This window comes from Dryobates pubescens, chromosome 19, assembly GCF_014839835.1.
Source record: "Dryobates pubescens isolate bDryPub1 chromosome 19, bDryPub1.pri, whole genome shotgun sequence".
NCBI classification, from domain to species: domain Eukaryota; kingdom Metazoa; phylum Chordata; class Aves; order Piciformes; family Picidae; genus Dryobates; species Dryobates pubescens.
Genome location: NC_071630.1, coordinates 2,198,127 through 2,224,016, shown reverse-complemented (window position 1 = coordinate 2,224,016; position 25,890 = coordinate 2,198,127). Strand labels below are relative to the sequence as shown.

The following is a 25,890-nucleotide window of genomic DNA, read 5'->3' as shown; positions in this document are numbered from 1 at the left end:
CGCTTTGGCCTCTCCCTGGCCTTCGATGAGCCCAAAGGGGGAGTAAAATATCCCATACCTCGCTTCCAAAGGCTTCCTTGGCCTCTCTCCCAGCTTCTAAGGCACAAGGAACCACCCTACCTGACTGGCACAGCCCAAACACCTTCACACGAGGAGCTCAGTGCGGTCTTCAGAACCCAGGGCTCCCAACTCCAGCGCGCTCAGACCACTCTCCCCCAAGCCGAGACAGGGTTGCCACATTCCCTGCTTCACAACCCAGAGCCTAAACTCCTTCCTTGCAGAAAGCCTCCTCCTTCCACAGCCCCTTCCTGCCTTGACCTTGACACAGATGCCAGCCCCAGCGCCACGGAAAGGGATGGCGGGTGGGAGGGGGGTTCCTTCCTCCAGGCTTGGCACAACGGGGCTGGACCAGCCGGGCAAGTTAGGGGCAGCTCCACCAACGCTTGCCAGGTGAACCATGTCTACCACCGCCCCCGGGACCGGGCACCCACCGAGGGAGGAGAGGCCGGGGGAAAGGCTCCGGGGAGCCGGTTACTCACCGCTGTGCGAGCTGAACCACCGCGGTGCGATGTGGAGGGGCAGCGCGTCGGCCAGCGAGGCCCGGGCACCCAGGTACAGCATCCCGTCTCTATGGTGACCGCCTCCCGTCTCCTGGTAACCGTTGCCATGGGCGTACGTGGAGTCGGAACCCGGACCGCCGCCGCCGCCGCCCGGGGCCCGCTCGGCCTCCCCCGCCGCCCGCGCCGCCGCCGCGTACAGCCCGAAGGGGACGGCGCCGGCCGCCGCCGGGTCCATGCCCATACCGGCCACCGAGCTGACGGAGCGGCTGCGCAGCCCCATGGCGCCGCCGCCGCCGCCACCCGCTCGGTAATGGCCGAAGGGGGGCGGCCCCCCCCCCTCCTCCCGGCGGCGGCACGGCGCTGTCATCCGTCGACACCCCCGGGAAGGGGCCCCGCGAACGGGTCGCCGTGCTCTGCTTGCCCCCCATATAGGCTCCGCCGGGCCGGAGGGAGCCGAGCGACAGCCCCCGGCGGGGAACGGGGCCGCGCCGCCCCCGGGAGGCGAGAGGGGGCGGAAGGAAGCGGGGGGGCGCGGGGAAGCTACGGGCGAAAACCCATCCCCGCCCCAGGCATCCTCCCCCCGCCGGGCCCGCAGGGGCGAGGGAGCCCCGAGTCCGCCGCCGCCGTCGTCACCCCCGGCGGGGGCCGCCGAGGGCTCCGGGGCCGCGGAGCGGGGGGAGTGGAACGGGACCGGCGGGGGAAGGAGGGAGGGAGGGGGGATGGAGGCCGGCCGGGTCGCTCCGCCCGCCTCGCTCCTGCCCGGGGCGCGGCCGGCAGCCGGGCGACGATCAGCTGCGGCCCATGAGGCGGCGGGGGGCGGCGGGGGCGGTAGGCCCCGCTCCGCTGCGCTGCGCCGGGCACGGCCTCGCTGCCGGCCGCCGCCAGCCGCCTGGGTGCTCGGCGCCGCGCCGGAGACAATAGAGGCCGGCAGCACGCATGCTCCCGCCCCCGGCCCCCCCCGGCCCGCCGCCCTTAACCCCTGCGCTGCTGCGGAGCGCCGCTGCCGAGGCCTGCGCTTCCCGAGGCGGCCTGCTGGTCGCGGAGACCCCGCTCCCTGGGCTGGGCAGGGCAGGGCAGGGCCGGCGCTGCCCCGCGGAGCACAAGTCTCGGACCTCCCCCTTTCCACACACCCCGAGCCTGCAGCGGGGCCGTACCGACCCACGGGGAGCCCGCCGCGGCGAGCCCCTCAAGGGGAGGCCGGGGGCCGTGCGGGGCCTACAGAGCCATGAGCCCCGCCCGGCTCCGCGGGACCCCCGGTGCGGGTTCGGCAGGGAGAACGGGGAGGTGCGGGAGGGCCCGCGCGGCTCCCTGCGCGTGGCGAGGCGAGACTACGTTTCCCAGCGGCCCCTGCGCGGCGCGCCCCCGCCGCCCGCATGCGCGCTGCCGCCGGCCCGCCCCTGCCCCACCGGCGTCGGAGGTTGCTGGGGCGGCCCAAGATGGCGGCGCGCTGGAGCAGCGAGAATGTGGTGGTGGAGTTCCGCGACGCACAGGTCGGGCGGGCCGGGGCCGCCGCTGCCGCCGCCGCCGCCGGCGGGCTGCCGCGCTCACCGGGCTCCGCGGGCAGCCTCACAGGGCCGGCAGGGCTGGAGCGGGAGGGGGGGGACCCGGCCCGGGAGGCCCCACAGGGCCTTTTGCTGGTGGTGGCCGGGGCTGAGCCCAGCTCGGAGGCGGTTGCGCGGAGATAACGCCTGAGTTCACCAGGCGCTTTCGTCTTAATTAGATCTCGGGTGTATTGGTAGGAGTGTGTTGTCAGGCGTGACAGAAAGCACTGCCGCTTCCAACCTGCCTTTCCTCGGTTTTTTTTTTCCCTCAGAGACCGTTCTGGCTCCGTTCTCTTCCGTGATTAAAAAAATCGTTGAGTGTTTTTGCTCGGTGAGCGGGTTAGATTTATTTATTGGCTGTCAAAAAGGTCAGCTTTTCTTTCTGAAGCCGCTGGTTGCAGTTGAAGTCCCCTCAGAGTTTACCTGCTGCCTGGGAAGGTGTCCAGGGAAGGGCAACAAAGCTGGGGAGGGGTCTGGGGCACAGGGCTGGGGAGGGGTCTGAGGCACAGCCCTGTGAGGAGAGGCTGAGGGAGCTGGGGTTGCCTGCTGCCAACCACTACCCCCAAGTCCCTCTCTGCCTGGCTGCTCTCAGCCACTCTGACCCCAGCCTGCAGCACTGCCTGGGGTTGTTACACCCAATTTATTTACCTCCTACTACTTTCTGTTCAGGATCTGTGGAAAATTTTCTAGGTGTAAGCTGAAACAACAGGAGCCAGCAGTGTGCCCAGGGGGCCAAGAAGGCCAAGGGCAGCCTGGCCTGCAGCAGGCAGAGTGTGGCCAGCAGGAGCAGGGAGCTCATCCTGCCCTGTGCTCAGCACTGCTCAGGCCACACCTGGAGTCCTGTGTCCAGCTCTGGGCCCCTCAGGTTAGGAAGGACATTGAGAGACTTGAAGGTGTCCAGAGAAGGGCAACAAGGCTGGGGAGAGGCCTTGAGCACAGCCCTGTGAGGAGAGGCTGAGGGAGCTAGGGTTGCTTAGCCTGGAGAAGAGGAGGCTCAGGGGAGACCTTCTTGCTCTCTACAACTCCCTGCAGGGAGGTTGGAGCCAGGTGGGGGTTGGGCTCTTCTCCCAGGCCCCCAGCCCCAGAACAAGAGGACACAGTCTCAAGCTGTGCCAGGGGAGGTTTAGGCTGGAGGTGAGGAGAAAGTTCTTCCCAGAGAGAGTTGTTGGCCCTTGGAATGTGCTGCCCAGGGAGGTGGTGGAGTCCCCATCTTCTTTAGGAAGAACCTGGATATTGTGCTTGGTGCCATGGTTGAGTTGATTGAATGGTGTTGGACGATGGGTTGGACACAATGATCTCAAAGGTCTCTTCCAACCTGCTCTTGCCCCACTCTGCTCTTGCCCCCCTCTGCTCTCTCCTCCTCTCTGTGAAGGTGGTTGTTTTTAGCCGGTGGAAGTCGCTAAGCGGAGCTGGACGCGGTGGGGCAACGATGGATTGCTTCAGTAGGAAACGCCCTGAACACCTCCTGATCCGATGGCTGCTTCCTAATGCCTGGGGTGTGGGAGGTGGGGAGGGGAAGGGAGAGCTGAGTGCATCCTCTTCTGCAGCAGCTGGTTTCAGTCTGACTGTTGAGCCAACCTGTAGCTGACTGGAGAGGTTCGCCGCTGGGGTTTCAGTCGCTTCAGCTTGCTGTGGTGTGCTCCTGAGCGGTTCTGAGCTGCCTGCTCTCTTGTCTTGAAACCAGGGAGCTTCAACCTGAGCTCATTTGCATCTTTGTGCTTGAGTGCTTCTTGTAGGGGTCTGCACAAATGTTCTTGGAGATGGAAGACTTGGGCTTGAGGAATTGGAATCCCGTGACTGTAATCATCACCTCGAGGTTTAGGAGGTGATCTGCTGGAGGGCAGCCCTCTGCACAAGGACCTGGGAGTGCTGGTGGGCAAGAAGTTCTCCATGGGTCAGCAATGTGTCCTTGTGGCCAAGAAGGCCAATGGGATCTTGGGGTGCATTCAGAGGAGTGTGTCCAGCAGATCAAGGGAGGTTCTTCTCCTCCTCCTCTACTCTGCCCTAGAGAGACCTCACCTGGAGTATTGTATCCAGTTCTGGGCTCTCCAGTTGAAGAGGGACAGGGATCTGCTGGAGAGAGGCCAAGGGAGGGGGCTGCAAGGATGCTGAAGGGACTGCAGCACTACCTGGTGAGGAGAGGCTAAGAGCCCTGGGGCTGTTTAGTCTGGAGAGGAGAAGGCTGAGAGGGGATCTGATCAATGTCTATCAATAGCTGAGGGCTGGGGGTCAGGAAGGAAGGGACAGAGACAGCCTCTGCTCACTGTGCCCTGTGATAGCACAAGAGGCAATGGATGGAAACTGCAGCACGGGAAGTTCCACCTCAACATGAGGAAGAACTTCTTTACTGTAGGGGTCACAGAGCCCTGGGACAGGCTGCCCAGGGAGGTTGTGGAGTCTCCTTCTCTGAAGACTTTCAAGCCCCATCTGGATGTGCTCCTGTGTGACCTGCACTAGATTCCATGGTCCTGCTCTGGCAGAGGGGTTGGACTGGATCCCCTAACATCCTGTGATCTGGTGCCAGGCTTGAGCTCTGCCTGTAGGCCACCTGCTTCCAAAATCCCTACCCTAAACCCAACTTAAATGGAAACAAGAGTCAGAAGGGTGTGCAGCTGCCATGTTTGTGGCCTGTATGTGTCTGCAAGCTCTGCAGTTGTCTTTGCTCACCGTGCCAGGATGCGGCGTGGGAAAACTACAGCACCCAACCCTCAGCACTTCAGAGAATCTCTAGGTGCTTTGGGCCAGTAGTGCCTACAGGCAGCAGTTCTTTCTCTACAGGCTGACAGAGGTGGCAGTCTCTATACTCTTCTGATTTCAACATGACCCACAGGTTCTTAGCAGGCTGCTTGGGCTATCAAAGGAGAGCAAAGCTCACCAGGTCCAGCGGTGAACTAGGACCATTTGAGGATGGGAAGCTGGCTGTGTAGGGATCTGGTCTTTCACAGTATCACCCAGGTTGGAAGAGACCTCGAAGATCATCAAGTCCAACCTGGCACCACAGACCTCCTGACTAGACCATGGCACCAAGTGCCACATCCAGTCCCCTCTTGAACACCTCCAGGGATGGGGACTCCACCACCTCCCTGGGCAGCACATCCCAATGGCCAACGACTCTCTCAGTGAAGAACTTTCTCCTCACCTCCAGCCTAAACCTCCCCTGGTGCAGCTTGAGTCTGTGTCCTCTTGTCCTGGTGCTGGTTGCCTGGGAGAAGAGACCAACCCCTTCCTGGCTACAACCACCCTGCAGGTAGTTGTAGAGAGCAATGAGGTCTCCCCTGAGCCTCCTCCTCTTTCTTGCTAGGGGTTTGCAGCAGCATAGCCGTGGTAAATCCAGCTGATCTGTTACAGCCTTTCAAGTGGAGAGAGGGGAGCTGGATTCAAAATGCTTGTAGGTTTAGACATGAAAAGGTGTTTTCCTTGGCTTGCCTAGCAGAAATCAAGGGAAATGCCAAAGCAGGCCTTTGAAGTCTGAGCTGCTACTGCTGCTGCTGCTGCGGGCTCAGAGCTGGTTTTTAAATGTGCCATGCTCCTGCCGTGCTTGTTCCCATAATTATGACTCATGCACAGCAGCTCTGGCTGTTCTGATTGTTGGGTTAGGATAAAAACCTGCTTCCAGGTTGGTTTTGTTCTCTCTCAGCTCCTGCTTGCTGGAATGGTGTGCTCTGAAGACTGCCGGGTGGCTGCGCCGAGCGCGCTCGGCGACAGCTCTTGGGCTGTTTTCCTGTTGCCTGGATAAGGCTCCTAACACTGTAGGGAGCTGTTTGTGGCCCTCAAGTGACTTTCATTTGTGACTCTCCAACGTGGCAGTGAACCTTTGCTTCCTTTGTGCTTGGTGCCTGGCAAACCAGTTCGCCAGCGGTCGCTATTGAAACCAGCTCGGAAGGGTTCGTGAGGTCCTGGTGCCAGCACCAGCAGGAATAAACTCAGCTGTGAAATGATCAATGGCTTTAAGCTGATGCTTTTGTTTCTGCCTTGAGGAAAGGATGGCTGCAGCTGGATGAAATCCCAGTCTCACCAAGGTTGGAAGAGACCTCGAGGATCATCGAGTCCAACCTGTCCCCACAGACCTCATGACAGTGTATTGGCTGCCCAGCTCTTCATCCCCCCAGAAGGTTCTGGTTGCAGCTTTAGTGACCCTCATTGTAATTCCTTGGAAGTGAAATGGCCATCAGCAGGGAAAGCTTCCTCCTTGGGTTTCTTTCTTTCTAGACATTGAGTCACCCCACTGCATTGTTTGGCAAGGGGCTGTGGAATCTAGGGAGCTGCAATTCTTTCTTCACCAGTTAGAGGTTTACAAACTAGCTTCTTGTTTCCAGTGTCAGTTGTAGAACTGGCAAAAAGCTTTCAAGGGGTCTGGCACAGGGGCTGTGAGGATGATGAAGGGACCTGGAATGTTTGTTTGATGAGGAAAAGCTGAGAGCCCTGGGGCTGTTCAGCCTGGAGAAGAGAAGGCTGGGAGGGGATCTGATCAATGCCTACAAATACCTGGAGGGTGGGTGTCAAGAAGAAGGGGCCAGGCTTCTTTCAGTGGTGTCCTGTGATAGGACAAGGGACAGTGGGTTCAAACTGGAAGCCAGGAAGTTTCCCCTCAACAGGAGGAGAGAATTCTTTGCTGTGAGGGTGCTGGAGGCCTGGAGCAGGCTGCCCAGAGAGGTTGTGGAGTCTCCTGCTCTGGAGACTTTCAAGACCCATCTGGATGCATTCCTGTGTGACCTGCCCCAGGTGACCCTGCTTTGGCAGGGGGCTCGGACTCAATGAGCCCTGGAGGTCCCCCCCAGCCCCCACCATTCCATGACAGAGGTGTTCAGTAACACCCACAGCTCATCTAAAAAGGTCTTTCTCAGGCAAGTAATAATTCACCAGGAACCTTTCTGCCATTCTTTGAGTGGATTTGCTACCTAGGAAGAAGCAAGTGGGTCATACCTGGAACAGCAGGAAGCAGTGCAGCTTGGTTTGGTTAAGGTGTAGATGCAGGCTTGGAGTTTGCTGTGGGCTCCTTCTGAAGCTTTGTGGGCATTTGCATCATTTTCACACCATGGTGAGGCTGCATCTGGAATATTGTGTCCTGTTCTGGGCAGTTGAAGAAGGACCTCAGGGAACTGCCTGAAGGAGTCCAGCACAGAGCCACAAAAATAATGAAGGGAGAGGAACAGCTTCCTTATGAGGAGAACCTGAGGGAGCTGAGGGCTCTTAAGCTTGGAGAGGAGGAGCCTGAGGGGTGACCTCATTAATACTTGTAAAGATGTGCAGGGTGAGTGCCCAGGGGATGGAGCCAGGTGCTGCCCAATGCCAGCACAAGGGGCAGTGGGGGAAGTTGAGACATGGGAAGTTCCATGGAAACATGAGGAAAAAGTTTTTCCCTGTGGAGGTGACACTGGAGCAGGCTGCCCAGGGGGGCTGTGGAGTCTCCCTCTGTGGAGATACTCAAGGCCCTGCTGGATGTGTTTCTGTGTGCCCTGCTCTAGGTGCTCCTGCTCTGGCTGGGGGGTTGGACTGGATGATCCTTCGAGGTCCCTTCCAGCCCCTGACATTCTATCACAGTATCAGTCAGGGTTGGAAGGGACCACAAGGATCAGCCAGTTCCAACCCCCCTGCCATGGGCAGGGACACCCCACACTAGATCAGGCTGCCCACAGCCTCATCCAGCCTGGCCTTAAACACCTCCAGGGACAGAGCCCCAACCACCTCCCTGCACAACCCATTCCAGGGCTTCACCACTCTCCTGGGGAAGAACTTCCTCCTCACCTCCAGCCTCAATCTCCCCACCTCCAGCTTCATTCCATTCCCCCCAGTCCTATCACTGCCTGAGATCCTGAGCAGTCCCTCCCCAGCCTTCTTGGAGCCCCCTGCAGATCCTGGAAGGCCACAATGAGGTCACCTCAGAGCCTTCTCTTCTCCAGACTGAACAGCCCCAACTCCTTCAGTCTGTGCTCACAGCAGAGCAGCTCCAGCCCTCTGCTCATCCTCCTGGCCCTGCTCTGGACACCTTCCAGCCCCTCCAGATCCCTCTTGGGATAGGGGCTCCAGAACTGGAGGCAGGACTCCAGGTGGGGTCTCCCCAGAGCTGAGCAGAGGGGGAGAATCCCCTCCCTGGCCCTGCTGGCCACACTTCTCTTGCTGCAGCCCAGGCTCTGCTTGGCTTTCTGGGCTGCAAGTGCACACTGAGAGCTCCTGCTGAGCTTCTCCTCCCCCAGCACCCCCAAGGCTCTCTCCTCAGGGCTGCTTTCCAGCCAGTCCCTGCCCAGCCTGCATTTGTGCCTGCCATTGCCTCCACCCAGCTGCAGGACCCTGCCCTTGCTCTTGGTGAACCTCCTGAGGGTGGCTTGTGCCCACCTCTCCAGCCTGTCCAGCTCCCTCTGGATAGATCCCTTCCCTCCAGCTGTCTGCTGCCCCACACAGCTTGGTGTCATCAGCAACCCTGCTGAGGGTGCCCTCAGTGCCACTGTCCATGGCACCCACAGAGATGTTGAGCAAGCCTGGTCCCAGGAGTGATCCCTGAGGGACTCTGCTTGTCCCTGGCCTCCCCTGGGCCATGGACCCATGGACAGCCACTCTCTGGGTGCAGCCATCAAGCCAGTTCTGTATCCATCCAGTGGTCACCCATCACCCCCCTGTGTCACCAGCCTGGAGAGCAGGCTGTGGTGGGTTCTTGGTGCAGGACAAGCCTGTGGTCCCATGTTTTTTTCCTGCAGCTGGGGTGATTGCAAGCAGGGGATGGAGCCCTGCTTGGAACAAACTTAATTTCTGTGATGGCTGTCCTGTCAGCTCTGACTGAGCCCCAGTGGGACTGCCAAAGTGCCTGTCTGCTTTTAGGGATGCTTACCTGTGGGGCATGCTGAAGTCGTGTCCCAGCCACACTGAGAGTACTTAGCAGGTTCTGAACAGACATCCTGAGCTTTCAGGGGAGGCTGCTTTGAAGATGACAGCAGTTAGCTCCAAGAATATGGGGCATGCTCTGATTCTGTGCTGGGCGTGCTGAAAGCTGCCTTGAAGTTAGAGCTGTGTTTATGGGCTGAACTCTGCAGCTTTCCAAGTAAAATTTGCCTTTATTCTCTTGGCAGTTGAAGGAGAGGATGGAGCAGTTCCATGCTGAATGAGAGGAGGGGGGAGACAGTGCTCAGTGTTCAAAGCCTGCTTGGGTTTGTTCTGCTCGTGGCAGTTCAGTTATTTCTTTCAGCCTTCTTCACAAGTAGTGCCAAAGCAAATTCTGACTCTTCTTAGCCATCTCTCCTTTTGGGAGAGCAGCCATCCACAAATGGTTGCACTTCTCTCTCCCAGGACATGCATAATTAAATCTGCCCCTGTGATGGGAAAAGAGAGAGCCTGAGCAAGCTCCTGAGCAGGAGCAGAGGCTGATTAATGGGGATTATTAAGAGATTGCTGATTGAAAGGCTGCAGCTGCTATTGCCACAGCCAAGAGAAAGGGAACAAGGTCTTGGTGCTTGGAATGGTGTCTGCCAGGGCCTTCTCCTCAGTTTATCCCAACAAAGATGTTTCCTGCATCCCCAAACCAGCTGCTGCAACCTGTCAGCCAGCTGTGCTGCTCTAAGGGGATGGCTGCTTCTGCCATCCCTGCTGGAGTACTGTCCAGTGAAGGGCAATGAAGGTGGTGAAGGGTCTAGAGCACATGTCTTGTGAGGAGTGACTGAGGGAACTGGGGTGGTTTAGTTTGGAGAGGAGGAGGCTGAGGGGAGACCTCATTGCTCAGATCCCTGGAACGAGGCTGCAGTGAGGTGGGGTTGGTCTCTTCTCCCCAGTATCAAGTGACAGAGCAGAGGAAACGGCCTGAAATTGTGCCAGGGGAGGGTTAGGCTGGAGATGAGGAAAGAATTCTTTACTGAAAGAGTGGTCAGGCATTGGAACAGGCAGCCCAGGGAGGTGGTGGAGTGCCCACCCCTGGAGGTATTCAAGAAACCTGTGGCCATGGCACTTGGGGACCTGGTTTGATGGCCATGGTGGGGTTGGGTTGGACTCCCTGATCTCAGAGGGCTTTTCCAGCCACAACACTTCTATGACTCTTCTCTCAGCCTTGACTCTCACTGTGGCAGTTGATACTGTTGAAGCTGAGCTGGTGGGTTTCTCTGGACCTCTCCTCTGTGTGACTGAGGTGCTGACCCCACAGGTCTCGCTCAGTCTTGTTGTGTTTCTCTCCAACAGGCGACGGCGATGTCAGTGGATTGCCTGGGACAGCGCGCAGTGCTCTCAGGGTGAGTCTGCCAGTCCCAGTTGGGCACCCCTGCCAGTCCCAGTTGGGCACCCCTGCCAGTCCCAGTTGGGCACCCTTGCCAGTCCCAGAATCACAGATTCTATGTCCAGGCTGGGAGGGACCCCCAAATGTCATCCAGTCCGACCTCCCCACAGTCAGCAGGGACATCCCCAACTAGATCAGGTTGCCCAAGGCCTTGTTGAGCTTCACCTTTAACTCCAGGGATGAGGCCTCAGCCACCTCCCTGGGCAACCTGTTCCAGCGTTCCACCACCCTCAGAGTGAAGAACTTTTTCCTGATATCCAATCTAAATCTGTTCTTCTCTAGTTTGAAGCCATTGCCCCTGGTCCTGTCACTGCAGGCCTTTGGGAACAGTCTCTCTCCATCCTTCCTGGAGCTCCCTTCATGTACTGGAAGGCTGCTATCAGGTCTCCCTAGAGCCTCCTCCAGGCTGAACACCCCCAGCTCCCTCAGCAGCAGAGGTGCTCCAACCCCCTGATCATTTTTTGACCCTCTCCATCATGTCCATGTCTTTCCTATATTGAAGGCTCCAGACCTGAAGGCAGTGCTCCAGGTGAGGTCATAGAATCATAGAATCAACAAGGCTGGAAAAGACCTCAAGGATCATCAAGTCCAACCTGTCACCCAACACCTCCTGACCACTAAACCATGGCACCAAGTGCCACCTCCAGTCCCCTCTTGAACCCCTCCAGGGACAGTGACTCCACCACCTCCCTGGGCAGCACATTCCAACAAGAGCTAACAACTCTGTGAAGAACTTTCTCCTCACCTCCAGCCTAACCTTCCCCTGGTGCAGTTTGAGACTGTGTCCTCTTGTTCTGGTGCTGCTTGCATGGGAGAAGAGGTCTCTCACCAGAGCGGCCCCAGCTGGGCCACCCCTGCCAGCCCCAGTTGGGCCACCCCTGCCAGCCCCAGTTGGACCACCTGTGACAGTCATTTCCACCAGCCAAACCAGCAGCCTTCAGGCTGACCTCAGTGCAAAGGGCTGCTGTGTCATTTCAGAAAGGTGCAGCTGAATTCTCTTCAAGGCTCAGGGAAAAGAATTCTGGGTCACATGTGCTGTAGGCACAAGGCTGCAAGCTCCATATGGATAGGATAGAATAGATTTAACCAGGTTGGAAGGGACCTTTGAGATCATGGAGTCCAACCTATCACCCAGCACCATCTGATCAACTCAACCATGGCACCATGCACCCCATCCAGCCTCTTCCTAAACACCTCCAGGGATAGGGACTCCACCACCTCCCTGGGCAGCACATTCCAATGGCCAATCTCTCTTGCTGGGAAGAACTTCTTCCTAACCTCCAGCCTGAACCTCCCCTTGAGACTGTGTCCTCTTGCTCTGGTGCTGCTTGCCTGGGAGAAGAGCCCAACCCCCACCTGGCTCCAACCTCCCTGCAGGGAGTTGCAGGGAGCAAGAAGGTCTCTCCTGAGCCTCCTCTTCTCCAGGCTAAGCAACCCCAGCTCCCTCAGCCTCTCCTCCCAGGGCTGTGCTCCAGACCCCTCCCCAGCTTTGCTGCCCTTCTCTGGACATGGCTGTGGGGGTTTGAGCTGTGTCCTGGGTGCTGCAGAGCCTTTGTCTGTGTCTCTTGCAGCCGCCGTTTCCTCTACATCGTCAACCTGGATGCCCCCAGCGAGGGCCACCGGAAGATCTCCCGGCAGAGCAAGTGGGACATTGGGGCGGTGCAGTGGAACCCCCATGACAGCTATGCCTACTACTTTGCAGCCTCAGTGAGTTCACCCCTTTTAAAAGCTGTAACTCATCCCCTCTGAGGGTTAAGTGCAGAGTCCTGCACCTGGCAAGGAAGAATAAACTGCACCAGTAGGTGTTGGGAGGTGACCTGCTGGAGGGCAGCCCTCTGCAGAAGGACCTGGGAGTGCTGGTGGGCAAGAAGTTCTCCACGGGTCAGCAATGTGCCCTGGGGGCCAAGAAGGCCAGTGGGATGCATTGAGAAGAGTGTGTCCAGCAGATCAAGGGAGGTTCTCCTCTCCCTCAACTTTGCCTTAGTGAGACCTCACCTGGAATATTGGATCTAGTTCTGGGCTCCCCAGTTCAGGTGGGACAGGGATCTGCTGGAGAGAAGCCAGGGGAGGGCTACAAGGATGCTGAAGTGTGTGGAGCACTACCTGATGAGGAGAGGCTGAGAGCCCTGGGGCTGTTTAATCTGGAGAGGAGAAGACTGAGAGGGGATCTAATCATTGTCTATAATATCTGAGGGCAGGGGATCAGGAAGGAAGGGACAGGGACAGCCTCTGCTCACTTGTGCCCTGTGATAGGACAAGGAGCAATGGATGGAAACTGCAGCACAGGAAATTCCACCTCAACATGAGGAAGAACTTCTTTACTGTAAAGGTCACAGAGCACTGGAGCAGGCTGCCCAGAGGGGTTGTGGAGTCTCCTCTGGAGAGATTCCAAACCCCCCTGGCCATTGTGACTCTGGGCAAGCTGCTGTGGGTGCCACTGCTTTAGCAGGAGGTTGGGCTGGATAATCCAAACCCCTGCCAGGCAGAGGGCAAATCTCTCCTTGTGTCTGGACAAGGGTTTCTCCTTTGTTCAGCTTCTTTCCAGAAGCACTGAAACATGCCCTTCTGCTGTGCTTTGCTGCCTCTGCCCTCTGGCTTCAGCACACTTCTGAGCCCTCCTAAGGTGCTGTTTCAGACATGCCATTGTTCTCCATCCTAGATGATCCTCCTTACTCCTTCTGTGTGGTCCCAAATGCTTGACCAAGGGGGTGGTGGCATTTTTAGAAGTGTGTTCTGCTGCCCATCACATTTATTAGAGAGTGCTGCTGGTGGGAGGAGCTGTCATTTCCCCCCACACTTGGTCCTACAGGCAACACTTTCCCCCTGAGATGGCCTCCTAAGAGCCTCAGAAAGTTCTGGTGAGCTCCATCTTGTAGCATCAACTCTGGAGTCCTGCATAAATCCAGATGAGTTATGTCACTCTCCCCCCCACCCTCAATCCTTCTGCCAACAAGAAACACACAAGGAGTCTTCCTTGCCCTGAGCTGTTGTGCAGCCCTGCTGTGAGCTGTTAGAGCAATGCCCTCTCTTCTTGCTGAGCTGGGAGAGGACTTCTTCATTTCAGGGAGGATGAAGGGTTTGTCCATCTGCACTTTGAGCCTCCCAGGAAGCAGCTTTGGGGTAACCCAGAAGCACCCCAAAAACCTGTGACAAAAAAAACCCCACCCCTGTAATCTAAGCCTTTCCTTTGTTCTCTTGTCCTTCCTCTCTGGGGAAGTTTGAAAGCAAGAGGCTAACAGAGATCCAGTTTTGAAGTCACCAAAGACCACCACCAGTTTCCTCCAGTCTTGGCCCAAGACTTGTTGCTCCAGATGCACCCCAAAAACAGGCAGCCTTTCTCCCCAGAAAGATTAGTCAGCCTGGGCTGAAGTGGCCCTTAACTGAAGCAGAACAATGAGCTTCAAGCAGCAGCTAGCTGCAAGTGGCTCTGTGTGTGGCTGCCTTGGAGGGAGGGTTTGTTCCTGGAAGGAGTGAAGAAGCCCTAAATAATGCTGTCATTGATTGAGCTGCTTTGCTCCTGTGGCTTACACTTGGTGATAAGCACTTAAGGCTTTGTCTCCTGGGCTGGCAGGGCTGGAAGGACCCTCGAGGAAGTGACCTTGAAGCCATTAGCCTGTGGTGTTTGTGTTTGACAGTGGCCTTGATTATCCCACAGGGGTAATGGAAGGAGAGTGGAGGAGAGCCAGTGGTGATCCATCACCTTCCCCCTTCTCCCTCTCTGCGAGCTCCAGTTGTGAATCGGAGCAGGCTGGCAGAGTCTTCCTGCAGAGAGAATTTGGCTGCCTCTGGCCTGCAGTTGCAGCATGTTGTGAGGACATGAAAGCCCTGAGAACATCATTTCATGGAAACATTTTGCAAGGGGACTGGTTCCACCCCCCCTTCCTTTCTGGTTTATCTCCAGTTTGAAGTGGGTGTCATTAAAGGGCAGGCTTGTGAGAGTCCTTGCAGCCCGGAGGCTTCATCTTTGCTCTCCCGCTTTGGGCAAGGACTTTGCTAATCCCAGCATGACTCATGGGTAGCAGGGGCTGTTGAAAAGGAAGGGAAGCTGATGCTGAGATAGGGATTCCTGTCCCCCTGTTGTTTGCTGAGGTTATCTCCTTTCTCCCTTCTGATTTCCAGAGCAATCAGCGAGTGGACCTGTACAAGTGGAAGGAAGGCAACGGGGAGGTGTGCACGTCCCTGCAAGGACACACACGTGTCATCAGGTGAGGAACAAGAAGGGTGGAAGGCACAGAGTCATAGGTTGGAAGGGACCATTAAAGGTCAACCAGTCCAACCCCCCTCACCCCCCTGCACTCAACAAGGACATCTGCAACTGGAGCAGGTTGCTCACAGCCCCAAACAACCTGAGCTGCGACGGGGCAGCTCCTGCCGCTCCGGGCAGCCTGGGCCAGGGTCTTGCCACCCTCGGTGTCAAACATTTCTTCCTTTTCTCCAGTCTGAATCTCCCTCTTTTACTTTAAACCATCACCTCTTGTCCTGTCACAACAGGCCCTGCTCAAAAGTCTGTCCCCAGCTTTCTTCTCAGCCCCTTTAAGTCCTGAAAGGCCACCAGAAGGTCCCCCTGGAGCCTTCTCTTCTCCGTACTGAACAACCCCAACTCTCTCAGCCTGGCCTTGTAGGAGAGGTGCTCCATCCTTTGGATCATCTTTGTGGCTTACTCTGGTCCCTCTCCAGCAGGTCCATGTTTCTCCTGTGCTGAGGCCTCCAGAGCTGGCTCCAGCACTGTGGACAAGGGGTCTCAGCAGGAGTGCACCAGAGGGACAGAATCCCCTCCCTGCCCCTGCTCCCCGCACTGCTGGGGATCAACACAGCTGGCTCTGGCTTGGCAGCACTCAGTGCTGGCTCATCTCCAGCTTTTCACCCTCCAGCACCTCCAAGTCCTTCTCCACAAGGCTGCTTTCCAGCCTGGGTTGATAGCAAGGGCTGCCCTGACCCAGGTGCAGGACCTTGCACATGGCCTTGCTGAATCTGCTGAGGTTCTATGGAAAGGAGGTTCAAGGATGGGTGGCTTCATAGAAGGTGAATGTTGCAGTGCTGGCCCCTCTTAGGCTGTGCCTTAGCCTGGTTTTACTCACTTTTCTGGCCTCTGCTAGAGACAGATGTCACATGGGAAGCAACTCACCTTCTCATGGCTCCCCTCAGTGTATCTACTAAGCCTTTGATGGTTCAGGTGTCACTGGCATAGGCTGCTGTCCTTGTAATAAACAGCAGCCATCATCTGGGAAACAGCAGCATGCCTGTTAAATGGCATCCCAGCTGTGTTTCTGTGTGATGGCAGCTGAATTAAAGCAGGTAATCCCAAAGTTCCAAGTTCACAGCCTGGTCTGGTGGTGCAGGGGAGCTCTCTGCCTCTGCTTTTAGGAATGGGCTGGAAATGCAGGTGAAGAACTGTTTCCAGCCCAGCACCTCACTGTGGGAATTAATGGCAGCCTTTAACAATACTGACTGGAGGCTGTTTGTGTCCTGGGTGCCCCTGGGGAGCCCAACAGGAAGGCACAGGGGTTGGTGCCATCCTGGGTGCCCCTGGGGAGCCCAACAGGAAGGCACAGGGGTTGGTGCCATCCTGGGTGCCCCTGGGGAGCCCAACAGGAAGGCACAGGGGTTGGTGCCATCCTGGGTGCCCCTGGGGAGCCCAACAGGAAGGCACAGGGGTTGGTGCCAAGAGTGTGGCATAGCTGAGGACTCACTGAGACAGTGTCCCTTTGCCTGTGGTGGAAGGAGCACACAGACAACAGCTGTAAAGTTCAGGGCTGGGAACATGCTTCCCTGGAATTTACTTAGAGGCATCTCATTGCTTCTTGGAATTTACTTAGGGGGAACAAAATGATGAAGATCTTGCTTTGTACTTGGAGAGTTGCAGGAGGTGTTGTGGAGTGGCCCTGAACTCATCAGAGAGATTGGCCTGGGAGGCTGTGGGAAGTTGGTGCAAACCATGTTCTGCTTTTCTTCTGCTCACCTGCTGTGCTGTTGCCTTTGCAGTGACTTGGACTGGGCTGTGTTTGAGCCAGACCTGCTGGTCACCAGCTCTGTTGACACCTACATCTACATCTGGGACATCAAGTAAGGCTCAGTCATGTTTCAGCACTGCAGGGGAATTGCTGGCCTCCCTCCCAGAGTTAGCAGCAAAGCATGCATGGGTGGTGGGTGCTCTGCTTGCAGGGCTGCCTTCTGCTTCCCAGAATCTCAGAGAGGGCTTCTGTTGCCCTCTTTTCAAGCCCCTTGGGACTCAAGGAAGGGCAACAGAGAGTTGCAGTTGAGCCATGGTCGTGCTCCTGGCTGCCAAAAGTGGAATCACAGAATCCTTTTGGTTGTAAGAGCCCTTTAAGGGTCATCAAGTAGAACACTAGCTAGGTCACCATGAAACCATGTCCCTCAGCACCACATCTCCGTGGCTTTTCAAGCCCTTTAGGGATGAGGACTCAAACCCAGCCCTGGGCAGCCTGTTCCAGGCCTTGACAGCTTTTTCAGGGAAGAAAATCTTCCTTTTGTCCATCCTAAACCTATCTTGCTGCAACTTGAGGCCCTTTCATCTTGTCCTGTTTCTTGTTCCTTGGGAGAGGAGGCCAAACCCCACCTCACTCCATCTTCCTTTCAGGGGGCTGTAGAGAGCAAGACCTCAGCCAGCCAGAGGTCTCTCCTTCTCCAGGCTAAACAACCCCAGGTCCCTCAGGTGCTACTCACCAGCCCTGTTCTCCAGACCCTTCACCAGCTACTTTGCCCTTCTCTGGACATGCTCCAGCCCCTCAGTGTCCTTCTTGTATTGAGGGCCCCAAAACTGAAGCCAGGATTTGAGGTGTGGCCTCACCAGTGGCCAGTACAGGGGGACAATCACTTCCTTGGTCCTGCTGGCCACACTGTTGCTGATCTAAGCCAGCCTTTTCCTGCTTGTGCCTTCCCTTGGTTCCTGGTGCTTTTACAGGGTCACAGATCTCCTCACACCTGAAAAGCAAGGAGCTGGCACTGGGACTGCTGGGTTCTCTTCCTGCCTGTGCAGCAGCTCTTTATGACCCCTGGCAAGTCACTTTGTTCCTCTCTGCCTCCTTTGCTCAGTTAGAATAGGAGGATAACAACATAACCCCACTGCACCAGGCTGCCCTCAGGCTTGTTGAGCTCCTCTGAAGCTCTTTAGATCCTTCCTTAAAGGGTGCTTGAGAGTGGCAGTGTATTACTGATGTGTAATTAAAGGCCAGGGACTGCTGCTTGTGTTTTCCTGCGATGCTATCTCAGTGCCAAGTGAAAAACAGAGCTCCCTGAAGGTTGTTATCATGAACCCTGCTTTAACTCTGCTGTGCCCTGCAGAATTTTCTGTGCCTGCGTTCCCTTGTCCCAGAAATCCTTGCTCAGGCAGCCTCTGAACGGCCTCCACCTCCCTCCTGTGCTAGTAAGGTCTCTGAGCTTGCTGGGGCAGCATGGTCAGGGGGCTGCTGGCCTCCAGCAAACCATCATCCTGCTGAAGCAGCTGTCTGATGACACCCTTGGGAGGCAGCCCTGCAGTGAGGGCACCTGGAAGTGCCCCACTTCATTCTTCACACCAAACAGGGTTGTGATTAGGCAGGGAAAGGTTCTTAGAGGGGAAAGGTGCTGTCCATTCCAGAAAATGCTTTCCAGCAGACACAAAATGCTGAAGATCATATCCCTCCTTCTCAGGAAAGGGCAGGTGAAGTCCTGAGCAGCAAGGGCAAGGAGTGCATTGCTGCCTTGATCCATGTCCTGGCTGCTAGGAGTTGTCATGGTGCCACCACTGCAGAGTTTGGTCTGTGGAGTCTGCAGAGCTGGGCTGATGTCCTGCTAATTTTGTTCTTCTGTAGAATCAGAGAATCATTTCAATTGGAGAAGCTCCTTTGAGATCATCCAGCCCAACCATTCTCTAGCTCTACCAAGGCTGCTGATAAACCCTGGCCCTTAGCACCACATCTCTGCCTCACTGAAACACCTCCGGGGATGGGCATTCAACCACCTCCCTGAGGAGCTTGTTCCAGGCCTTGACAACCCTCCCAGTGAGGAAGTTCCTTTTAATGTCCAACCTAAAGCTCCCCTGCTGCAACCTCAAGCTGTTTCCTCTTGTCCTAAGGCAGCCAAGGTTGGGAGTTGCAGCTGGATAGGCCTGAGGTCCCCCAGTATTTCACACCACATCACTCCAAGACTTCCAACCTGCCTTTGACCCTTCCCAGCTGTGTGATGTTTCTGTTTAAGAAGCCTTTGTCTCACTTGCATCATTCAGGGCACAGTTGCAGCTCACCTCCCTGTCTTGAGAGTCCCATCCAGACTCTGCAGGTCAGGTTTTCTGTAGTAGTTTTTTTTGCCCTGTTTCACCATGTCCCTCAGCACCACACCTAGACATGAAGCCTCTGCTCTGCAGTCACTGCTCCATCTGCCCTGAGTCAGGGTCTGCCACATTGGTGCCTTCAGTCAATTTTTTTCCCCAGCTCTCTATTTGAATAGAATAGAATTAACCAGGTTGGAAGAGACCTTTGAGGTCATCGAGTCCAACCCATCACCCAACACCATCTAATCAACTCAACCATGGCACCAAGCACCCTATCAAGTCTCCTCCTGAACACCTCCAGGGATGGGGACTCCACCACCTCCCTGGGCAGCCCATTCCAATGGCCAATCTCTCTTGCTAGGAAGAACTTCTTCCTAACCTCCAGCCTAAACCTCCCCTGGTGCAGCTTGAGACTGTGTCCCCTTGTTCTGGTGCTGCTTGCCTGGGAGGAGAGCCCAACCTCCACCTGGCTCCAACCTCCCTTCAGGTAGTTCGAGAGAGCAAGAAGGTCTCCCCTGAGCCTCCTCTTCTGCAGGCTCCAACCCCAGCTCCCTCAGCCTCTCCTCCCAGGGCTGTGCCCCAGACCCCTCCCCAGCTTTGCTGCCCTTCTCTGGACACCTTCCAGCAGCTCAACCTCTTTCCTGACCTGAGGGGCCCAGAGCTGGACACAGGACTCAAGGTGTGGCCTCAGTAGTGCTGAGCACAGGGCAGAATCACCTCCCTGCTCCTGCTGGCCACACTCTTCCTGATGCAGGCCAGGATGCCATTGGCCCTCTTGTCTGCCTGGGCACACTGCAGGCTCATGTTCAGCCTACTATCAACCAGCACCCCCAGGTCCCTCTCTGCCTGGCTGCTCTCAGCCACTCTGCCCCCAGCCTGCAGCACTGCCTGGGGTTGCTGTGGCCAAAGTGCAGCCCCTGGCACTTGGATGTGTTCAATCTTCTGCCCTTGGCCCCTGCCCATCTGTCCAGCCTGGCAAGGTCCCTCTGCAGAGCCTCTCTACCCTCCAGCAGATCAGTCCTTCTGGGAAAGGCAGTTCTGTTGCTTCCTGCAGCAAGACTTTGTGAGCCCAGTTTCCTCACCTGCTCTGGGTTGGAAGGGACCTTAGAAGGTATCCAGCTTGGCTTAGAAGGCTTCCAGGCTTGCAGCCCTTACAGGCAACCTATTCCAGTGCCTCACCACCCTCATGGGCAAGAATTTCTTCCTAATGTTTAGTTCAATTAGTCTTCCAGTTTGATGAAGCCTTTCACTCCAGGTCACTGTCATCCTGCCACTCCATGCCTTTGTCAAATTCCCCTCTCCCTCTCTCCTGTAGCCCTTTTCAAATACCAGAAGGCTGCTCTAAGGTCTCCCTGGAGCCTTCTCTTCTTTAGGCTCAGCAACCCCAGCTCTCTCAGCCTGGCCTCACAGCAGGCAGCTTCCAGCCCTCCCATCGTTGCTGTGGCCTCCTTTGGCCCCATTCCAACAGGTCTGTGTCTCTGTGTGCTGAGGATTCCAGGGCTGGCCCCAGCCTTGCAGGTGGGATCTCAAGCAGAGCAGAGGGGCAGAATCCCCTCCTTCCCTCCCTGCCCCTGCTGCCCTCGCTGCCGGGGATCAGCCCAGGCCATGGGCTGGGAGTGCACATTGGTGGCTTGCCACGTGCCACACTTTGCACATTTCTCCTCCTTCTGGTCCCCTTCAAGTCCATCCTGTGTCCAGACCTTGTGCTGGCAAGGCAGGCTGGCTGTTGTCCCCCAGCTGCTCACCTCTTGCTTTGTTGCGTTTCCCGTGGCGTGTTTCGCTAAGCAGAAGGCACATGAGCTGCCAAGAGGCAGCAAGCAAATGGATCCTGGCAATAGGAAGGAGCAGCCTGGGGAGGCTGGTGCCTGCTGGGCTGTGCTGTGGGTGCTCACATGAGCCATGTTGTGTTTCAGAGACACCAGGAAGCCTACAGTCTCCCTCTCTGCAGTAGGTAAGTATGGCATGCGTGTGACAGAGGCTTGTGTCATGCCTCCAACTGAGTGTCCCGTGCCCCTGCTGGTAGTCCTCCCTCCCTTCATGCTTTGAGACTGACAGAACACAGAAGTGCCACCACCTGTGATTGCCTCATGCAGGAGCAGCCTGAGAGCTTCCATTTCCTGGCTTCTTTTACAGGAGCAGCTTGAGAGCTTCCATTTCCTGGCTTCTTTTACAGGGCAGAATTCAAGGGGCCATGTTGGACCCCTGGGAGGCTCCCAGCCGTGGAGGACAGTGGTGGTCCTGAAGCTGGTGGACAGCCTGTGGTGTTTGTGCCTTCTGGACATAGCTCCTTCCCTGCTGCTGCCCTTGTTGCCTGCCTGTGATTTGTCCCTGTCCCTTTGTGTCTGATTCAAATCAACCAAATCAGCCCCTGAGCAGTGGTGTTGAACGCTGCTGAGTGCCAGCCTGCCCCCTGAGGGGCTGGGGATACCAACTGGCCCTTCCCAGGGCACCTTCAGCAGTGACACCAAGGTGCTGGAAAGGTGCTAGGCACAGCTGGTGGCAGTGTGAGTGGCCTGTAAAGCCACCAGCTGGCAGGTGCTGCATGGCAGTCCAGAATGGCCTTTGCCTCAGCTACTGGCCCCAGTAACTCAGCAATCCTCATGGCATAGATCTCTTATGTTCTGCTGCTTCAGTCTCCTTAGGCCACACATCTGCAGTGGCTCCCTTTCTCCCCCTACCCCTCCCAGCCAGCAAACCTCTCATCTCTGTGATGCAAAACCCTTCCTGAGCCAGAAAGGAGCAGCCCTGGGCTCTGCTGCCAGCGGGGAGGGTTCATGGGTCAGCGGAGCCAGCGCAGCGCTGAGCTCCCCGGAAAGCTCCCTGCCTCCCCTGCCTAGCTCTGTTTAGCACTGCTCTAGACATTTGGGTACCCTTCAGGGAGTGAATCAACTCAATTAACTGGCAGCCTATTTGCAGGGTGGTGGTTTTTTTTCCCCCCTGGATGAGCTTTTTGCCAGGTTGTCAGGATGAATCTGCTCACTGTGCAGCAGGAGGTGGGTAGTGGAGGTGAGGAGCAGCAGCAGGCTGAGGTCTGCTCAGCTTTCTCCTGGGCTTTCACCTTTCTGATGAGTTTAAAATGTTTTGAGAGCAGTGGCAGGGGAAGGCTGAGGAGAAGATGCATTTCTCTGACAGTATCTGACCAATCCACATCATCTGAAGCTGCTTAGGGGAAGTAACCAACCAACTTCTGCTTTTAGGCCTTTGACTGAGGCCCTCATGGTATCATTTTGATCATTATCTAGACCATCATCCAGTGTCTTCACAGTGCCATTGATGTCTGTTGACTTCTCTGGTGTATTTTGACCACTGGGCCTTCTGGTCCACCTTCTGGCCACCAGTTTTCAGCTGACCAGATACAAGGTCCACCTGCCCTTCAACCTTCTCCTACACTTGTATTTGTAGATGCTTGTAGAGCATCAGCCACTAGAGAGGGTGTTAAGGAGACAAATGCATCCATCCATGAGCACCTGGAAGCAGCTTGCACAGAACCAGGTGGGATTCCATAGAAGTGTTTCTAGCTGGCAAAGCCCTCTGAGGTCATCCAGTCCAACCATCAACCCAACATCACCATCAAACCATGTCCCAAAGTGCCATGGCCCCAAGTTTCTTGAACATCTCCAGGGGCTGTGACTCCACCACCTCCCCTGGGCCACCCATTTCCTGTTTCCAGTCTGGGAGGAGATGATGAACCTGCAGCTCTTGCCTGGAGGAAGTTGCTGCACCTGAGCTGACAGGCATGAGGATTTGAATTGAGTCCAGCAAAGGGTGCTGAGGATCTCTCAAGCATGTCAGTGGAGCACTCTTGCCTGTGAGCTTTTTCAGGACACAAACACCTTGCTGAGGAGCCAGGAGTTGATGTTGTTCATCAAATCATAGACTGGTCTGGCTTGGAAGGGACCTCCCAAAGCTCATCCAATCCAACCCCCTTGCATTCAGCAGGGACATCCCCAACTAGATCAGGTTGCCCAGGGCCTTGTTGAACCTCACCTTGAATATTTCCAGGGCTGGGGCCTCAACCACCTCCTTGGGCAACCTGTGCCAGTGTTCCACCACCCTCATAGTAAAGAACTAGCTCCTCACATCCAATCTCAATCTGCTCTGCTCTAGTTTGAAGCCATTGCCCCTGGTCCTGTCCCTGCAGGCCTTTGGGAACAGTCTTTTTGCAGCCTTCTTGTAGCCCCCTTCATGTACTAGAAGGTTGTTTATTAGGTCTCCCCAGAGCCTTCTCTTCTCCAGGCTGAACATTCCCAGCTCCAACCCCCTGATCATTTGTGGCCCTCCTCTGGACCCTCTCCATCAGGTCCAGGTCCTTCCTATATTGAGGGCTCCAGAGCTGGATGCAGCACTCCAGGTGAGGTCTCAGCAGAGCAAAGTGGCAGAATCCCCTCTCTAGATCTGCTGGCAAATCATGGACTGGTTTGGGTGGGAAAGGGCTTGTAGAGGTCACCTAGTCCAATCCCTCTGCAGTGAGCAGGGCCATCGTGCCACCCTTCACGCTGGCTCCTAGGCTCTCCTCCCTCTGAGCTGCCTTTTCCTGTGCTAAGCAGAGCAGCTCTGTGCACAGGTCACAGGGATCTGCTGTGCCACTTACCTGATGTTTAATTGCTTGTTTGGACCTGCTCTGTTTGTCCTGCAGCTGGAGCTTCCCAGGTCAAATGGAACAAGAAAAATGCCAACTGTTTAGCCACGAGCCACGACGGGGACGTCCGAATATGGGACAAAAGGGTGAGCTGAGAGGGGTCTGAGCAGCTTGTGGGCATTCCCTCCTACCCAGTGCAGGCAGGCAGACAGCCCTCTGCTCACAGAGAAGGACTGAGAGGGGGGAAAAAAACAATCCACTGCTTGATCTCACATCTCTCTTGGGAGTTGATATAAACTAGAGAGCATTGGGAGTCCACAAGACTGAAGAGAGAAGGTAGATGGCCTCCTGCTGCTGCTTGCAGTCTCATAGTATTTCACTCTTCCACTAAATAAGAAGTGTGGTTCAGGGCTGGAATTTGTCACACCTTCACAGGACCTGCAGCTCCTTTTGCTGAGCTGTTTGCCTTTTCCCAGCAGGAGGGCATTCTGCCTCTGCTGCCCTCGCTGAAGTGTCTTCAGGAGGGCATTCTGCCTCTGCTGCCCTCGCTGAAGTGTCTTCAGGAGGGCATTCTGCCTCTGCTGCCCTCGCTGAAGTGTCTTCAGGAGGGCATTCTGCCTCTGCTGCCCTCGCTGAAGTGTCTTCAGGAGGGCATTCTGCCTCTGCTGCCCTCGCTGAAGTGTCTTCAGGAGGGCATTCTGCCTCTGCTGCCCTCGCTGAAGTGTCTTCAGGAGGGCATTCTGCCTCTGCTGCCCTTGCTGAAGTGTCTTCAGGAGGGCATTCTACCCCTCTTGCCCTCGCTGAAGTGTCTTCAGGAGGGCATTCTGCCTCTGCTGCCCTCGCTGAAGTGTCTTCAGGAGGGCATTCTGCATCTGCTGCCCTCGCTGAAGTGTCTTCAGGAAGGCATTCTGCCCCTGATGCCCTTGCTGAAGTGTCTTCAGGAGGGCATTCTGCCTCTGCTGCCCTCGCTGAAGTGTCTTCAGGAGGGCATTCTGCCTCTGCTGCCCTCGCTGAAGTGTCTTCAGGAGGGCATTCTGCCCCTGCTGCCCTCGCTGAAGTGTCTTCAGGAAGGCATTCTGCCTCTGCTGCCCTCGCTGAAGTGTCTTCAGGAGGGCATTCTGCCTCTGCTGCCCTCGCTGAAGTGTCTTCAGGAGGGCATTCTACCCCTCTTGCCCTCGCTGAAGTGTCTTCAGGAAGGCATTCTGCCTCTGCTGCCCTCGCTGAAGTGTCTTCAGGAAGGCATTCTGCCTCTGCTGCCCTTGCTGAAGTGTCTTCAGGAGGGCATTCTGCCTCTGCTGCCCTTGCTGAAGTGTCTTCAGGAGGGCATTCTACCCCTCTTGCCCTCGCTGAAGTGTCTTCAGGAGGGCATTCTGCCTCTGCTGCCCTCGCTGAAGCGTCTTCAGGAGGGCATTCTGCCTCTGCTGCCCTCGCTGAAGTGTCTTCAGGAGGGCATTCTGCCTCTGCTGCCCTCGCTGAAGTGTCTTCATGAGGGCATTCTGCCTCTGCTGCCCTCGCTGAAGCGTCTTCAGGAGGGCATTCTGCCTCTGCTGCCCTCGCTGAAGTGTCTTCAGGAGGGCATTCTGCCCCTGCTGCCCTCGCTGAAGTGTCTTCAGGAGGGCATTCTGCCTCTGCTGCCCTTGCTGAAGTGTCTTCATGAGGGCATTCTGCCTCTGCTGCCCTCGCTGAAGTGTCTTCAGGAGGGCATTCTGCCTCTGCTGTCCTCGCTGAAGTGTCTTCATGAGGGCATTCTGCCTCTGCTGCCCTTGCTGAAGTGTCTTCAGGAGGGCATTCTGCCTCTGCTGCCCTCGCTGAAGTGTCTTCAGGAGGGCATTCTGCCTCTGCTGCCCTCACTGAAGTGTCTTCATGAGGGCATTCTGCCTCTGCTGCCCTCGCTGAAGTGTCTTCAGGAGGGCATTCTGCCTCTGCTGCCCTTGCTGAAGTGTCTTCAGGAGGGCATTCTGCCTCTGCTGCCCTTGCTGAAGTGTCTTCAGGAGGGCATTCTACCCCTCTTGCCCTCGCTGAAGTGTCTTCAGGAGGGCATTCTGCCTCTGCTGCCCTCGCTGAAGTGTCTTCAGGAGGGCATTCTGCCTCTGCTGCCCTTGCTGAAGTGTCTTCAGGAGGGCATTCTGTCCCTGCTGCCCTCGCTGAAGTGTCTTCATGAGGGCATTCTACCCCTCTTGCCCTCGCTGAAGTGTCTTCAGGAGGGCATTCTGCCTCTGCTGCCCTCGCTGAAGTGTCTTCAGGAGGGCATTCTGCCTCTGCTGTCCTCGCTGAAGTGTCTTCAGGAGGGCATTCTACCCCTCTTGCCCTCGCTGAAGTGTCTTCAGGAGGGCATTCTGCCTCTGCTGCCCTCGCTGAAGTGTCTTCAGGAGGGCATTCTGCCTCTGCTGCCCTTGCTGAAGTGTCTTCAGGAGGGCATTCTGCCTCTGCTGCCCTCGCTGAAGTGTCTTCAGGAGGGCATTCTGCCTCTGCTGCCCTTGCTGAAGTGTCTTCAGGAGGGCATTCTGCCTCTGCTGCCCTCGCTGAAGTGTCTTCAGGAGGGCATTCTGCCTCTGCTGTCCTCGCTGAAGTGTCTTCAGGAGGGCATTCTGCCTCTGCTGCCCTCGCTGAAGTGTCTTCAGGAGGGCATTCTGCCTCTGCTGCCCTCGCTGAAGTGTCTTCAGGAGGGCATTCTGCCTCTGCTGCCCTCG

At 56.5% G+C, this 25,890-nt stretch overlaps 2 protein-coding genes across 2 annotated transcripts in view; one reads left to right on the top strand and one right to left on the bottom strand.

The window, feature by feature from the left end:
- ZNRF1 (zinc and ring finger 1) overlaps positions 1-1,280 on the bottom strand; it is a 43,784-nt gene extending 42,504 nt beyond the window's left edge. Inside the window, 2 exon segments of the mRNA XM_054170240.1 lie at positions 540-894; positions 896-1,280. Of these exon segments, the coding sequence (XP_054026215.1) occupies positions 540-894; positions 896-988 (448 nt within the window). The 5' untranslated portion in view covers positions 989-1,280.
- Positions 1,281-1,996: 716 nt separating this feature from the next.
- The window catches only part of WDR59 (WD repeat domain 59), a 72,599-nt gene continuing 48,705 nt past the window's right edge, over positions 1,997-25,890 (top strand). The window contains exons 1-7 of the mRNA XM_054170245.1: positions 1,997-2,050; positions 10,259-10,308; positions 11,924-12,059; positions 14,472-14,557; positions 16,335-16,415; positions 20,535-20,572; positions 23,258-23,346. Of these exons, the coding sequence (XP_054026220.1) occupies positions 1,997-2,050; positions 10,259-10,308; positions 11,924-12,059; positions 14,472-14,557; positions 16,335-16,415; positions 20,535-20,572; positions 23,258-23,346 (534 nt within the window). The remainder of the gene's footprint in view (positions 2,051-10,258; positions 10,309-11,923; positions 12,060-14,471; positions 14,558-16,334; positions 16,416-20,534; positions 20,573-23,257; positions 23,347-25,890) is intronic.